Source organism: Sinocyclocheilus rhinocerous, unplaced genomic scaffold (assembly GCF_001515625.1).
Source record: "Sinocyclocheilus rhinocerous isolate Xijiao unplaced genomic scaffold, SAMN03320098_v1.1 scaffold1624, whole genome shotgun sequence".
NCBI classification, from domain to species: Eukaryota; Metazoa; Chordata; class Actinopteri; order Cypriniformes; family Cyprinidae; genus Sinocyclocheilus; species Sinocyclocheilus rhinocerous.
Window position 1 is genome coordinate 106,019 of NW_015639527.1, and position 18,065 is coordinate 124,083.

Here is an 18,065-nt window from a genome sequence, read left to right on the forward strand (position 1 = left end):
AATTTGTTTTTGTTTCACTTTAGTCAGTGTTATTTTAGTATTGTTGAGATACTATTATAGTTTTAATATTTTGAATTCATTTTTATTTTTATATTTTAATTAATGAATTAGTTAATTTTTATTTTAGTATGTCAAGTTAAACCTAAATAAATATGAGAAATGTTGCCCTGGCAACTAGCTAAATTGTTTCCTTTTATATTTAATTTTATTTCAATTAATGTTTATTTTATTTGAAATAACAAAATGTTTTTTAATGGCTTTCAGTTTAGTTTCAGTTATAGTTAATTATATTAACCAAGGTTTTAGTTTTAGTAATTTTAGTACTTCAACTTACTTCAGTTAGTTGCCAAGGCTGTTTTAGTTTTTGCTTAAGTATTTTAGGTTTTATTATTCATCTAATATTTATATTTTATTTTATTTCAGTTTAATTTCAGTTACCGAAAATAGTGAAATAGTCATCACTAAAACTATATGGCACTACGTTAACTACCAAAAACAATTAATATTAATGCATCAATTTAGTTGTCCAAAAAGTTGCTTACAAAGATTGGATGGCCTTTATGTTGCATTAAAAATGAAATATTGAATATTTTTGCTATATTACTGTACAGGACTTTTCTTCTGTGTTCATAAAATTAGTCACTATCTTAAGGTATGCACTATGCAGTTGTTGATGTTTTTCTGTTTAGTGTTAACATCCAATGTATAAAAATGCATATTTGGTCTTCCCTTTCCCTTCTTTGCAAACATCTCCTTAGTATGAGATATTCAATGGGTTATTATTAATAAAGATAAGGGAGAAAAACGCTATCTTCAGGGAGCGATATGAGAGAAACAAGAGTTTCCTACTTTTTTTTTTCTTTCCCGTCATGTTCCTCTCAGTTGAAGCCTGCCTTTCCCATTCCCGCTAACAAATCCCCCACACCCAAATTTCATTTAAACACTAATGGTCCTTTAAGCTATTGTCAGTCACCACTTATTTGCTGTGATACTAACCGGGCCAGTACTCTGAGAAACAGCATGAAAGCCTCCTTCCAAAACTACCGTAGTTTATCCCACTTACAAAGGGAGATTGCCAGAAATTGCACAAAATGACTTAAGTGTAACCACGTCTCATCTCTGTTTAATGTACAAAGCTGCAGTCATGCGCTCTCACACTCCCCTGCCGGTTCTGGTCACTGAGCGTTTCCTCGTTTCCATTGAAGCACAGAATAAAGCTTTGCAGGGTCAAGCCTCCTGTCACTGATTCCCTCGCTCTAATTTCTCGTCACGTCTGTGCACATGTTGTAAATTATGCCCGTAAAAGTGATTTGACGTCGTTATGATCGGTAGTTGCACTCGGGACAGAGGGCCTGTAAACGTCAGATGTGGAGGCACTCCACAAATGAAGAGGAAAATGTAAAGAATATAAAAAAAAAATATTAGTACAGAGCAAGGGGACACACTTTTACTAGTCCTTTTTGGTCATCAGAACACCTGTTTGCTTCAGTTTTCTGTGGTTTAGCTTTCATGCATTTTTTCCATCTCATTGTTGGCAAAATAAAAAAAAATGCTTTGTCAATTAATATTTCCATCTGTAATTTTCGGTAATGAGATCAATTGTTTCTTTGGAACATAAAAGAAAATATTTTTAATGTTAATTAATTGTCTCAATGGTCGTTTTTGTTCATACAATGAAAGTCTGTGTGGTCCAGTGTTGTTTTGGTCCTCATTAACTTAATTGTATGGATAAAAACAGCTGAAACTTTCTACAAAATGTCTTTTCGTGCTTCATAGCCGAAATAAGATTGAGGGTGAGTATATGATGACAGAATTTATATTATTGGGTGAACAATCCCTTTAACCTCTGCTGTTGTTTCTCCAGAGCAAATGCAGATGACTTCCTCCAAGTAGTCTTTAGGAAAGCTGTGGGCGGCGAAGAGGAGGCCTTAACCTGGTGCTGACAACTCTGATGGCCGAGAGAGGCAATATTACTAAAGCAGAGTTTGTCATAGGGGATTGTTTAAAGAGAACAAGTAAAGAACAAAAGCGTTTAGACCTTTCTGTCTTTCTCTGCCTCTGGCCCTTTTTCTTTTTCCTGCTGTCTCGTCCTAATGAGAGGTTCAAGGCTTTGCATATGGGACCACTTTGCTCCAGCGACAATGATCTCTCTTCCAATTTCCCTGGTTCACACCTCCCATGTCTTCAGAAAGACACCACCAGGGTCCAGGATGTCCCGACAAGCTTTGCTTTAGGACAGAGAGATCCCACAGAGCAGTAAAAGAGAAGAGAATGTGAGGCATATTATAAAGCAGACGTTCTCTGTTTTTACAAGTGCGAGTCAGAACAAAGCAATTTTGCCCCCTTTTTTTTTTTTTAAACCAGACAGTCTGCTTTGATTTTCTCTCTTTCCACTCTCATCTTCCCTCATCTTCTTATTTTATGTAAGTGAAGTGGAAAAGAACAGACAAGAATCAACTCTTTAAAGGAATTGTTCACCCAAAATGAAAATTGTCATCGTTTACTCTCTCTCATGACATTCCAAACCCGTATGACTTTCTTCCTTGGAAAAAAAGGTATTTTGTAGAAACTTCATGCAATCCTGACCACACATATATAGAAATATGTATTTGTGTGTATATATACTGTATGTCAAGTCAAGTCACCTTTATTTATGTAGTGCTTTTTATACAATACTGATTGTGTCAAAGCAGCTTTACAGTGTCAAACAGGAAAATAGTTTGTCAATAATGCAAGAGGACAATAACAAAGAGTAATTTTCCATCTAAAGTCAGTTCATTGATGATTCAGTGATGTCATCATCCAGTTCAGCTCTCTTCCATTAGTGTCTGTGCAATCAGTCAAGCGTCCCCAACTAAGCAAGCCAAAGGCGACAGTGGCAAGGAACCAAAACTGAAAGAAATGGAGAAAATACCTTGGGAGAAATCAGGCTCAGTCAGGGGGCCAGTTATCCTCTGGCCAATACTGTATATGTATTGGTCCTAAGACGGAGACCTGAGGCACACCACAATTTCAGCCTATCCCCCTTTTGACCTGTCTGTAGAAAGAATTTAAAACCTCCTCCTCTCTTCATTTCACACACATTAATCTCTCTTGCTTTCTGACTCTTTCTCTATTTTCCCTCTTCTGTGGATATTATTTCTGAAATAATGGATCACAACAGTATTGCATAGAAGTGGGGCTGACACATGCATTCCACTGCAACTCACACTCACACACATGCATGCACACTCCTGGCTGATGCTTTGATGACATGGGGGTAGTGTGGCCATGCAGGCTAGGTTGGAAAATGCCTTTGAACACCATCAGCAAAACCCTTAGAGCTAGTTAATCTGGGCAGAGTCTATAGCTTTCCAGCAAATCAGATGTAGATTTGCTTTTCTGTTTCCAATGAATGTTTTCAATGCCTTCATTTATATTTTCTACTTTTCAAATGCCTTTCATGTTTAGAATTTATTGTTTCATTGTTATTATTTATTGTTTCCAGACCCAGGCATTCAATTCTAAAATAAGATGTAACGTTAATCAATCTGAAAATCTAAACAATGAAATAAACATAAATAATTTCATGTATGTAAAATGATTTCTACCCATTTTTAAGCATATTAGTTGTGGCATTGTTTCCACCACAAACAACAATTTTGCCCCAATAATGTTTTAACAAAATTTAGTGTACCATGATTCAGATTATGAAAATTAATTTAAATAATAATTGTGAACAGAATATTTTATTTGTAATTTTTAAAAAGTTCACGGGGCCAAAGTTCATAGTTGAGTAAACACCCATAAATGTACATAAGTACAATAACAATTTAGAAAGTGTTTAATATTGTGGAATTTCACAATTTCATCATTAAACTCTGTAAAGACTTTTTGTAAGCTAAACAAGTCTTATCTTGCTTCTGGGAATCGTTATCCAAATTTCGAGTCAGGAGTGTTTTGATTATGTGATCTCGTCTTTGCATTATAATGCTGAGCAGTTATATTTATGTAAAAAAAAAAAACCTACAAGCATTTTTTGAATCTCAATTAGTTTTATGTTGCCTGTAGAGGAAATGTTTTTATAATGATGAAAGGCTATGTTTTATGATTGTACAATTTAATAGACTGCCATCAAAATGAGACACACCTACCCACCTGTACAAACACACATGAGACTACCTGTTCCCATCTTTTCTCTCTTTTATTCTCTCCACCTGTCTGTGTTCTTCTCCTCAGAGGAGGCGTCGTCTACCAAGCATCAGGGTCTGGAGTCTGAGCGCAAGTCTTTGACTGAGTTACAGAAGGAATGCACTGCCAAAAGGTGAGAGATTGGCAACCTGCAACTATCCGTCCCTCTCTTTTCTCTTTTTCATCCCTCATTCTCTACCCTCCAGTCCAGTGGTCTCACATCTGTCAGACATTGCCATGATGGGCCGCAGAATGGGGTACTTTTTTGGGAGCGCTTTGGGAGATTAGGTGGCCAACTCAAACAGACTGAGGGCATGCTGGATATATTTGTGTTTTCCCACCCACTCGAATTGCATCGTGTGACAATAAGCAGAGTATGTTGTGCCAGTGCTGATGGGTTTGACATGACCCAAAGGGTCACACACAGTGGGTTGACCTCTGAAATAATGCATTTGTATGTCTGATGGTGTTCCTCAAACTCTTGTTTGAAGCACAGATGTCAGGCCTTGTGCAATGTTGCAATAAACATTGGTATTATACATGTTATTTTTGTCAATTTTGCCTTTTTTTTAAAAAACATTTTTTAATAGACATCAACAGTCAGAAGGGGGAAATGGGATCAGTAAATTATATAATCCAGTCTTGAACTAGCATCATCCGCATGAGCACCAAGGCTCACTTTGACTAATCGCTCCGCCAACTACTGATTTTCATTATATGATGACATATTTTTAAAATATATTGTATATTATACAAATATAATATTTATTTTTACTCATATATTTCTTATGTTTATGTGTTATATTTATTTATACACTACCGGTCAAGTTTTGAATAATTAAAATTTAAAAAAAATGTTTTTTAAAGAAGTCTCTTATGCTCCCCAAGGCAGCATTTGTTTACTCACAAATACGGTAAAAACAGTAATATTGAGAAATATTAATACAATTAAAAATAATTATTTTCGATTGTAACGTTTTTTGTAAATTTATAAATGTCTTTACTTTAATTCAGTTTAATGCATCCTTGCTGAATAAAAGTATTAATTATTATTTTTTTAAATATATTTATTTATTATTTACCTCAAACATTTGAATGGTAGTGTATCATGGTTTCTACATATGTATGAAGCAGTATAACTTTTCAAAATTGATAATAATAATAAAAATAAAAAAATGTTTCTTTAGCAGAAAATCAGCATATTAGAATAATTTCTGAAGGACCATGTGACACTGAAGACTGGAATAATGGCTGCTGAAATTCAGCTTTCAAAATAAATTACATTTTAAAATATCATTATTCAAATAGAAAACAAATTATAATATTGTTTTACAATATTATAGCCTTGGTGAGCATAAGAGCCTTCATAAAAAACTTAAAAAAAAAAAAATCTTAATTATTCCAAGCTTTTGACCGGTAGTTTATTTATTTCAAATTATAAATATAAGTTTAAATTCATCCCCCTTAAACTACTGCCACTACAGTCATACACATTCAGACAGATGAGCGATGGGCGCTTCTGGCCGTTGATTCACATCTCGTGCTGTTTTTGGCACATCGGAGACCCACTTCCAGTAAAGACAGATCAAGTTATGTTCACAGTTTAACAGTGGTTGGATAGAAATGTTTTGACCGGATTTTGGGTGGTGTAGAGCAGGCCTGGTGGACCCACATGTAAGCTATAGTCCAGTAAGGAAGGTATATCCTTCATACCTCATCATTATTTCCTTCCCGTCTCATTTTCATGGCTGTAAATGAATACCACATTATCCTCTATGATTACTCTTCATCTTTCTCCTCAAGCCACAGACCCAGTAGCTGAATGCTGAACATGAAAAGTAAACATTTTTTCAACCCCTTGCACCTCACCTAGTCAGGTCTTGGTTTTAGCTGTGCCCGTCCCCCAGCCTCCCCCCGTCCTGAGGTAATGGTGTGTCCCCTACTTGACAGATGTGTCCTGATTAGGGTTGGTTGTACTACTGGAGGATGGGGTCAGAGTGGAGGAAGTTCATTGTACTTTGGCAGTTATGATAACTGAGTAGTTCTTACCATTGCTAGAGAGATGATTCAGAGCATCATTAGCAAAGTGAACTTCCTAAAGCCAGTATAAACATTGCAATTAATACTTCTTTTTCCTCTTCTTGTTATTTTTCTCTTTCGTCTCCATGTCATTTGGACTCACTGTTATTTCCTGTCTTGCAACTGACTTTTGCTGGTTATACAGTAGCCCCAAAAAGCATTTAGACAATTTTGGACACTAAAAACGTACTTAAAATGTTTGAATTACTTTTTATTAGATAAATATAAATATCAATAAATATCAAACCAAGTTACATCTGCTAACAAATGTTGCTTAAACCTTTCTCAAAAGTCACTTTTTTAACCAATTGTTCCCAAGTTTGTTTTTGGTGGCTGCACGAACACAGGTGTCCTAGAATAATATATTTACACATGTCATTTGTATTCATTTTCTATAGTAATAATAATAATAATAATATCATTTGTTTATTTTTTAAAATTATTATTAACAACAGTTTTACTATCATTTAACTTTTATTATTATTAATTTATAATAATTATTGTTTATCAATTATTTGATTGTTGTAATTGTTATTAAAAATTTATTGCAATAACAATAAAAATATTAAATAATATCAATATAGAAATAAATAAAAATAAAGTTAAATGATGATAATAATAGCATTATTATTATAACAGCAATATAATATTGGTAATTATTAAATTATTATTCATTTATTTTGTCTAATGTATTTATTAAATATGTATTATTATTATTAATACTATTAATATACTACATTACTAATAATATATTAATTTATATCAGTCTGGAAAAAAATAAAGATTAATAATAATAATAAAAAATGCTAACAGAAATTATATGTATTAGCAAGATAATTATTAAACAATATTAATATAGAAATAAATAAAGATTAATTTATTATTATTATTATGATAAAAATTATATATATATATAGTGGGCTCTAGCCAGAGTAGGATTACTTCTTTCACATTATTTCACATTACTTCAGTCCTTTGCTGATGGCAAAATATATATATATATATATATATATATATTTACACTTAATTTGAATATACAGTGAAGTTCTTCTGTGTTTGTTCTTCAACAGAGAGCTGTTTCTAAAATCCAATGCCCAGCTCACCTTCCGCTGTCGTCAACTTATATCAGAGCTGTCCTACATTTATCCCATTGATGTGGTGAGTGTTTAACTCCACACACAAACAACATCACACTCAAACACGCTCAACAGAAACACTCATAGTGCAGCTTCCTGTCTGTCTTGTTTTATCCTGATGACTGGAGCGTGTGGCTTGCTGGAAATGTTAGAGGTCAGGGTCTTTGCAGACTCTGGTGTTACTGGCTGTTAACAAGTTTTGGTTTCCCACCATCTCAGTATGACCTAGAACTACTGTTCAGTACGTACATTGACTGGTGCCCACAGAGTCCCGCTGCCAGTCAAATCAGTTTACAGAATAAAGCCAGTGAAAATGAGCAGAAAACCACATTCAGACCAAACTATCCTCGCCAAGCTTTTTCAGCTGCTGTATAAAGGATTTGATCAATCGGCTGCTCCTGCTGTTTCCACAATGCTGTGCTCACGACTGCTTTTCTGTTGTTTTCTTGTTTTCGTTGCAGAATAATCAGAATGATTATGTGATTTGTGGTGTCAAACTGCCCAATTCGGAAGACTTTCAAGGTAAGTTTGGAATTCGGCAATTAAATATTCATGATGAACATTCCTAAGTTGTGACAGACTGATTTATTCATTAACCAATTAATTGAGAATTATTTTGCCATTTTGAGTTTATAGGCAAGGCCGACAGTCATGCCAAGAAGTGTTTGCTTTCTCTTGAGTCAGTCCAAAACTCTACAGTCAGCTTGACAAAGAAAATTTCTCATTTTCTGTTCTCTAATATAGAGAGTGAATTTTAAGTCATTTTTCCAAGCATACTAAGCAGAAGGAGGGAGTTTTTAGTACTGTCACTCTCTGAATTAAATCAGATCAGAATCAGATACAGCAAATCTAAACTCATCTGGAGAGGAGCTCTTGAATCCCCAGTCAGTTCTGCTTGACTGGCTGCAATTCCCTTGATTTCTGGGTTTCTTTAGTCTGGCTGTGGATCACAGGCTCCAGGCCATCAATCAATCATCCTCCTCTGTTCTGATCAATGGAGCCCTGTGTCCATGGAACCCTTCAACTTGTGGTTAAGACTGAGATCACTCTAGTCAGTTACTCACACAGCAAGAACCGTGGTCGGACCTTCTGACTTATCACATTATATAAGAGAAAAGGATTTTATTAGGGCATTCATCTCCCAGTTCCCTATAGTTAGGCTTTTGGGGTTTTTAATAAGGAGAATGAATTGTGTTTGATGGGTACAAGTGATGTCCTTTGTTGTGCTGGCTGTGGGGAGAGTTATTCATCTCATTTCCCATGTGTCCTTTAGGCAGCACTGTATGTGTCGCAGGGAATCAGGTTTGGCTTTTTTCAGACAGGGAAGGCATGACTTCAAAAGAACAGAGAGGTTAATGGAAGCCAGGTTGAACCACGTACTCAACGACACGCATATTCACATACATGCGTATGCAGTCCTTCACATATGTAACTATTGCTTGGCACACTTTCTCATGCATTTTGAAAACACAAAATGACAACTCATATGCATATACAATTTATTATACAAAATAAATCTCACACAGCTTTCAATAAGTGATATGGTCTGTGTCCACAGCGTGTTGTTTTCATTTGGAAATATGTGGCTGTTCTAGCCTGGAAACCTTCTGGAGCACATGTAGTTGTAGAGATGTCTGGGAAATGTAGTTTGGATGCATGTTTATGATAAAGCACAAGAAGTGTGGTTTTTCTGGCTACTTGTGAGAGTTGTCCTTCCAGTTGCTCAGCAACCAAATATTTTTTGCTTGGCATTTGGGCTTTTTGTTTGAATTTACCAGAAATGCCCCGAAAGGCTGCCGTTCAGACAGTAATGGGGCCATCAGAGTGATTTAGATTGCATATAATTATTTAGGAAATGCACACGTCGCAGTGTGATTATACACATTTAAAGACTGAACACTAGGATTAGCCGATCCTTGTTTTTTTTTTAGAGTAGCTTTTAGCCTCTGGTGATGCCTTTGACCCCACCAGGAAAGGGCATCGCTGGGGTGAACTGAAGTTTTGCATGGTATTAGGTTATTATGCGGCTCCCTATAACTCAAGGGCCCTAAGGAGACTGAACAAAATGAATGGCCTTCATCAGCTTCCATCAACTTAACAAATGGCCTCTGATTTATAACCTCGGATTGGAGTCAATGAACTTCAATTGTTGTAAATCATCCTTTAAATCAGAATGTACAAATCTTGACTTCAACTGAAACGCAGAAGAACAGTTTTTGTATTACTAATATTTTGTGCATTGTGACATTTATTTAATGTTCTTTCAAAGGGGACATCAGATGCCCATTTTCCACAAGTTGTTATGATTCTTTAGGGTCTGCATGAAATGTCTGCGACATACTTTGGTTAAAGTTCCTCAATGGTCGTGTAAAACAGCACCATTTTTTCCTTGTTCATGTCATGTCATTAAATGATAAAGAGCTACTGCTCACTCCACCCCTCTCTTCCATTTTTTGTGTATTCGGTGGCGTGTTACCATCAAAACTAATCTACTGCGTCCTCGGTGGCTCTGATGTTCAGTGATCCTAAAGATCTTCATTTTTAAATAAAATATTTCTTTCCTTATTTGAGTTTTATTTGCTGTGCAATTTTCTCTTATTTGAGCGTTTCTTTCCCCTGTGTTTTCCTCTGTTTGCTGCAGCAAAGGATGATGGGAGTGTTGCGGTGGCTCTGGGTTACACGGCACACCTGGTGCTGATGATATCGAACTTCCTGCAGATTCCACTCAGGTATCCAGTCATCCACAAGGGTTCCCGCTCCTCCATCAAGGACACCATCACTGACAAACTCACAGAGAAGGAGAGAGAGTAAGAATGTTTTTTAAAGATTCTTTACGTTTTATTGCTTAGTGATTAATTGAACTACATTTTTCATTGCTCTGTATCACATTTTTTTTTATTAATAGTTGATGGTAGAAAAGCAACAAAAAACAAACCAATTGATTTATCTTATGCATTACGCTCTAAAGACTTTCTTCCCTTAACACAGGGGAATATTTATGCATCTTTTTCCACCTGCGGTTTATGCGTGTGTAATTTGTCCACCTGTCTGGTTCAGTATGTGTGTTCAGGGGTGGTTTAAGGCCCTTCTTGGATTAAACGCTACTTAAACGCCACGGGGTTCTGACTTTCATGTGCCCACCTCGCCTCCCTTTCATCCATTCCTTTTTAACTCTCTTTTCTTTCATCTTTTTATCTCATCCTCCCTCTCAGTAGATTACCACGTCTGCTGCAGCATGGGAGATAAATAACATCCTCGAAAGAGGGTCTCACTGGTGTCTTAAGTTGTGTAAATATTTATATATATTTTTTTATATTATATTTTATTTTATATTTTTGTATTTAAGCCCTTTTCTGCCACAGAAAATAATTGTCACCTTTTTAACTCACAATTCTGGATATAAACTCTGAATTCTGAGTTTCTCACAACTTTCTCGCAGTTCTTCTGAGCCATTCTGACTTCTTTTTCTCTGAATTCTGAATTTACATCTCATAATTCTTATAATTTTTTTCCATACGTTTGTTAATGGTAGAGAGAATTTTTTTTCCCAAACCAGACTCGATTTATTAATTTTTTATGACATTTTTGTGAAGCCCTGAGTTACAGGTGCATTGTGGTTATTTGGAGATAGCACTATTGAGTGCATTGCTACTTCCACGTTTCATTCTGATCCTTCAAATCTGTTTGTAAACAGTTTTACCTTTGATATCTGTTCTATGCCTATGTTTATAACTGTAGCAGCTAGAGTAACATTTCATCATCTAATGGGATTCTTACGCAACTCTTGAAACCACCATGTTTGCCTGGTCTGCCATGAATGCAGTTATTTCCCCCTTATCTTCATAGTTTCATGTTAAATTGCATCCTCAGGGTGTGATGTTGCCCTACCATGTGTTAAGATGCTTATAATTTGAATTTTTGTGTGCATGCTATGCTGTGGTTGCCATGGAGACGGATGCACTTTCTTCTGGCTTGGCCTTTGGTGTCCGAAGACCCTGGCATTTTAATGCCAGAATGTGTGGGCACTGCAATTACAGTGCCGGCTACCTCACTCAAATGATTGTTTTTCTGTGTTTTGGTGCCGTAACTAAGCAGGAGCGATCCAAGAAACGAGGCTGCTGGTGTGTGCTGATTACATGTCTGCGGTGCACATGCCCAGAGAGGTATCACATTCCTGCATTCCGCACATGGCAAAAAGCCCCTTAATGAAACTCGCAATAAAATTGGATTGTTATAATCAGATGGGCCTCCTTTTGAATGACGGGGTCGAGATGCCTTTCTCCACTTTTGATGTAGGATTAATGGCTGATTTCAACAGCTTATAAATGAGGAGGAAGAGGATGGAGAGGTAAGAGCGAGGGAGGCAGAAAGAATAATCCTGGATTGTGCCAGCTCTTCCCCTCGTGGTGTATGATGGCTTGATTACGCTGCACCTAGGGATTGGCACAAGTACTCAGAAATGACTCAGGAAACACAATAACTGCATGACTTTATTGATTTTTCAGCATGTATTGTAATTTTTATTTGTTGCGATGGCGTTTGGCATATTTTTATCCATGCATTTAATGTACAGTTTTTATCAGTTCATGCATTCCTTGGAAACCAAAGCCATGATGTTGGCATTGCTAGCACCATGTTCTATTTTTTGTGCTACAGGAGCCTTGTGGTTTGATTGGGACACTCTTAAAAAACAGGTGGTGTGACACTGAAATAAACAGTGAGATGCAATGTACCACAAAAGATGTCCATCTAATAATAATAATAATAATAATAAATGTATTAAATAATATTAATATGCACTACTGTTTAAAATATTTGGTCAGTAGGATTTTTTAAAAGAAATTAATACTTTTATTCAGCATGGATGCATTAAATTGATCAAAAATTACAATAAAGACATTTATGATGTTACAAAAGATTTCTATTTCAAATAAATGCTCTTCTTTTCTTTCCATTCATCAAAGAATTCTGCAAAAAATTATCATGGTTTCCACAGAAATATTAAGCATCACAACTGTTTTCAACATTGCTAATAATAATACTAATACTACTACTAATTAATATATGCTGATGTATTATTATATAATAATACTAAATCAGCATATTAGAAGTATTTCTGAAGGATCATGTGACACTGAAGACTGGATTAATGGCTGCAGAAAATTCAGCTTTACCATCACAGGAATAAATTACACTTTAAAAACGTATTAAAATAGAAAAAAAATGTTGTAATAAATTGTAATAATATTTCACAATATTATGGTTTTTATTGTGTTTTTGATTAAAAGAAATGCAGCCTTGGTGAGCATAACAGACTTCTTTAAAAAAAAAAAATCTTACCCCAGACTTTTGAACTGTAGTGTACATTAAAGCGGACAATATCTTAAACTTTTAGATTATTGTTTTTGATTATGCAATTTAACAATTATTTAAAAACATCTAACTTAGGGTGTTTGCATTAAACTACACATCATTTTATAATAAATGCAACTAAAAGCTATCTATCTAAAAGCTAGTTTGTAAACAGCTTAAACTACTGTTAAGCTACTGTAATGTAGTTCAACCCAAAACAAATATTCTGGCATCATTTGCTTAACCTCACTTTGTTGAAAACTTTTATGACAATTTCCCAAGTATCTTGTGTGTTCCGCACAAAAAAAAAAAAAGTCATACAGGTTTGGAATAACATGAGGGTGAGTAAACGATTACAACATTTTCATTTCCGGGGGAACTATCCCTTTAAATTAATAGTGTCACTACTTTAAGTGACGCTTGGCTACTCCTCAACTCTTTTACATAGACAAAATATTTTTAAAAAGAGCCAAAAATAGTGTCTGATTTATCTTTTAAGTCCTCCAGCAGTAGAAATGACCACATCCGTAACTGCGGCTGGCTCCGATTAGGCCTAGGACATTTCTGATTTTCAGTGCAGACGTCCCCCACCAAGGTCCCGATTTGTTGCGTTCAACATTAATGTCTACATCTCTAGATGTTCTGTAATTTTCAGCTGCATGAATGTAACTCAATACATACTCAACTTTGCAGAGTTCAAAGACAGTATATTCGGCTGCCCACCTCCCGCTCTGCCAGTCACAGAGACTCCCTGGAGACAGCGCTGTTATGAAAGTCAAACAACAATCAGGACACACTCTTCGTGACCCTCAGCCTGTGTGTTTGTGAACGTACACGGCCATTAGCAGCAGCTGAGCAGGGGGTGAAGCCGCTCAGCTGTTTAAACGGCCCCATGTATGTGTGTTTGCAGATGAATCAGGTGCCGCTGAGAAGACGAAGGTCTAACCAGTCAGAAGTCAGACTCCAAAGCTCATTAAGTTATGAGTTACAAGGAGAAGGAGAACGGAGGGACCTATGTGGCCCTCGTAATTAACTCCGCACGAGCCGGGCCTGTACCAGATCCTATTATCCCCGCTCCTGCCGTGACCCTGTGACCTCCACACACCATAACTTACAGCAATGTGAGCTGTAATCAGCCCCAACGTGTCATTGTTTAACATTGTGTCAGCCTTATGCTTGATAAATACGGTTTAAATCATCTTCTTTATCGCTCTCATGGCCTGTTGCTCTGGCGTTCATATGTCTGTCTCTGTCGTAGCAGGGTCTTGGGTTTGTGTAGTGGGTGTTCTCTGAGCTGCAGTTTAGGCGGTCCATTAATCTCCTTCAGTTTGGGAAGATACACCAGAGGTCTTCATAACTGCACTTACTGTATGACTTTTCTTTGTAGCCTGTGGTCTGCAGCCAGACAGAGCAAATCAAGTTGTCATTTTGGAGCTCTAGTACGCAAGTAGTCATTTAACAGATGCTTTTATCCAAAGCGACTTGAAGTACACTTATTACAGGCGCTCGCTGAAGGCAGGGCTGTGCAAAATTCAGAATTGAAGAATTGGCTCCCTTTCAGTTCATTAGCATGAATTTGAATGGAATTGACCACATCTGTCTTTCTGTTTTATTGTTTTTTCTGTCTGTCTGTCTGTCTATCACTTATTCATTTCTGTCTGTCTGAGCGAATCAAATACATGTGAATCACATTCTGTTTATCTGTCTGTTTATCGTTCTATCATTTTTTTTCTATCTGTAATTTTTTCATTCTGTCCGTCCTTCTCTCTATTATTCTATTGTTTTTTATTCTGTCTGTGTCTGTTGTTCTATCAGTTTTTCCTCTAAACTCTAGAAACTTTCAAACTTCAGAGGTTTTAAACTTTGAAACAAGACAAACTCAAAACTTTGAAACAAGACAAACTTTCCTTTTCTAGTTACAAATTACAATTAGATGTATATGAATTTCTTTGACTTCCTTACATTGTCGTTCATCCTGTTTGTTACCTCTGTTCAAATTCGGTTCAAACTCAGAAGTTTGAATGTTAAGTCATTCATAGTCCGATTCTGAAAGCCACACAATCATAGATTTCCTGTTGTCAGGGTCAAAATCACAACCTTTCGGTTACCAGCTCAGACCTTTTACCACTTTGCCCTCTGACCTTCAGTTTTTAGACATTTCTTACTATTGTGCATAACAAGACCATAACCATTCCCACAATCTGTACATCATCTTACCTCGGCTTCATCCAGGCTCCTTCTAGGTGTCAGTGAGGTGGCCCATAAGCTGGAACAACCTCTGACCTCACCACCCTCAAATTGTTTAGGGTTTCATCCGATCACCCAGTGTGTGTATACACAGATCGAACTGATGTGACCAAGATTTATCCATCTGATGATAAAGCTGTCAGGAAAATGATTGTGAATAAAGATGAGTGAAGTGTGAGTATTGTGGCGATAATCACTAGTCATTTGTCACTGAAGTACAATCATAGAGCCAAAAATCTTCCTTGAGAGCTTTAGTAGATGAATTCGACATTTGTTAACTCATTGAATTGGTTAGCTGGACTCAAATTAAGAATTATTCCATCATTTTCCATATCCAGTCACTTTTGACCTGGTTCTATAGGACTAGGCTTAACTGATCCATGAATAATGAGATGTTGGAGAGATGTTATTAAAAATGTGACCTGTTTTTCTATGCGTTCAGTTACTGAACTGATAATGTTATCTTCAGAACTTAACAGTTGATGTCAACATTCTTGAATTTCCAGCCTACTGTGTACATAAATTGAGATCTAGAATTGTCAGGCCACATGCCCAGTGTCATAACTGTGAAGCATTTGGAGATCTTGTTTTTCTATACTGTCATTTTTTGAAATTATAATGGCTCCGTTTCAGATCCTAGTGTACGGACTACCTAACCTTGAAATCATGTTAAGGCATCTTATGCACTCTCTCTGCAAAAGTTGTTCCAAGGCAGTTCAAATAAAATCAAATAAATGTTTTTATGGATAATGCAATCAAGGTAGAATGCTTAAAACACTAAGTAGTTATCTTGATGCAAGAAATCAGAAGAAAAACTTTGTTTCTTGGCCAAGTGAACTTTTCAACTGTTGAAAAGTGGTGTTAAAAAGTGTGGTGTTATTTCATTTATATTTTACACAATTTTTTTGTGCTTGATGAAGTATCAAATTGTTAGCTCAGCAGATCTCAGTTGTAATGCTGAAGTTTTGGGTGTTGTTTAACATGAATTTATTTGATGTGTGTGTGACCGTTAACAGAGTTGCTTCCTACTGTATGTATCCAAATCACTCTCTTTTGAGGTTCCATTTTTGTTATGATGCTGCATATGTAGAAAGTAGATGGTAAGGCAGCGCACCAGGTTTTGAAACAGAGCAGATGTTTTCTTGTCATGGATTTCCCCCCTATATTATTATATAGATCTGTATGTCCCTTTAGCTGTAATCATAGTGTCAGGCCACATTCCAAAGTCACATTCTAAGTAATTTCCATATTTACTTGATTTTACAGCTGCTTAAATTGTGCAGGGCTCATCCATTAAACCTGAACATTCGCTGTAATGTCAACCCACCAGTCTCGTAAATGAAATCTGACGAATCCCATTCTGACCATAAAACAATAATTTTCGACATGCAGCCTTCTTTGCTTCTTATTAACACTCTTCTATCCACTACTTTTACTTGTTATTTAGCCAAAACTTCCATCCAATGTGACTTAAAATGCACTAATTGGACGGACAGGAATTGGCTCTCAATAACTTTCCAGATCAAAGGTCAGGCCTACATGGAATTGAAGGTGTAAACTTAAGGTTAGCAGCTCTGACAATTAAGCTTCCACCACCCCAGGCCTTTGCTTTCTTTTCCTTTTCTTTCCATGCATATTAGAGCGATTGTGTCCCAGTGAGACAATGTTGGACTGCAGTTCTGCGTTTCCTTCCTTCCTTCTCCACCTGGGATGCCTCATCTGTGACCAAATGATGCGGTTTGGAGTTTTTTCGCTCCTATACCAATTTGGTCTTCTATCCCTTGACCCTCCTCTTCTCTTAATGTAGCACTACACAATTCTTACAAACAAAATACACAGTTCTTTTTCCATAACGTTCTTTGCAATCTTGGAAGCTTCTTTCGGTCCCCCTGGTGCATTCTTGAAATGCAGTGGACTCTAACACGTTGCACCCACATTTCTTCACTTCAAGCCCATCGCAGCACGGCTGATTGCCGCAGAGCTCGGAGAGGCCTGGAGATGCAATCCAGATGTACTCTGGGTGATGGAGTCCAGAGATTGGCCCGTTAAACCCAAGCCCCCCTCTCATATTGGCTTTTATTGGGAACTGTATGATGGTGCTGTCCACTTTTCAGATGGACTTTATGACATGCGTAAAAATGGAAGTAGGAATTGACACGTCGCTCCATGAGTTGAGGAGTTGCCAGCTTGGGCTCCCAAACCAGAGAGGGTGGTCGTGAGCTCAAAGGAAAGGAAAATTATTTTTTTGATGATGTCTGTTAAGATGGAATGTACTTCCTTTTTAGGGTTGACTGGTTGTATTTTATTTTCATCTTTTGAAGGGATCACAGCTCAGTTCCTCCTTGTCCGGATGCATATCATGAGCAGCTCCTAATTGCAGACATGTCAAAAAATTAGAGAAATACAGATCAAACCATTGCATTTTGTGAGCAGTGTGATTCATAACATAATGACCTCTTGAAGGGCTGATATCATCTGAAGACAGTGGAAAGACTCGTCAGTCTTTCATTTGGCCCTCAGGGACGAAGCCTGGCTCTGCCAGAATCAGTTTGACGGGGCTGAAAGTTGATAAAAGCGCTCATCATAAAGACAGAAGCCAGGCTGTACCCGGCAGCTGAATACCTCATCCCTCTGCCTGTCTTCTGCTCGTTTCCGTCCCTCTGTCTTCGAAATGTTCTCGAGTTGTGGATCGTGCCATGTTTCTATCGTTCTTGAAATCATTCAGCTCTTGTTTTTATTTTCAGGTCCAAATCGTCTCCATCTTTGAGCATGTTTTGAGTAGCCAGATTAAACTTGTATATGTTGGGATACCCGTTTATGATGCTTGGAAAGCCATCTTATTTGAAATGGCTTATTTTGACTACTCCGTTTATTTTTCTTAAAATTGTCAACAATCTTGTTTGTTAAAAAATTATCTTGTTCTTAGGTGTTGGTCTTAAAGGGGTCATATGATGTTGCTAAAAAGAACATTATTTTGTGTATTTGGTGTAATGAAATGTGTTTATGCGGTTTAAGGTTCAAAAAACACATTATTTTCCACATACTGTACATTATTGTTTCTCCTCTATGCCCCGCCTTTCT

At 36.7% G+C, this 18,065-nt stretch overlaps 1 protein-coding gene across 1 annotated transcript in view; it reads left to right on the plus strand.

Annotated features, from left to right (window-relative positions):
* Positions 1-18,065, plus strand: part of LOC107751378 (UV radiation resistance-associated gene protein-like) — a 108,772-nt gene that overhangs the window by 31,067 nt on the left and 59,640 nt on the right. Inside the window, exons 8-11 of the mRNA XM_016567097.1 lie at positions 4,219-4,303; positions 7,320-7,407; positions 7,847-7,907; positions 10,027-10,192. Coding sequence (XP_016422583.1) covers positions 4,219-4,303; positions 7,320-7,407; positions 7,847-7,907; positions 10,027-10,192 — 400 coding nt within the window. The remainder of the gene's footprint in view (positions 1-4,218; positions 4,304-7,319; positions 7,408-7,846; positions 7,908-10,026; positions 10,193-18,065) is intronic.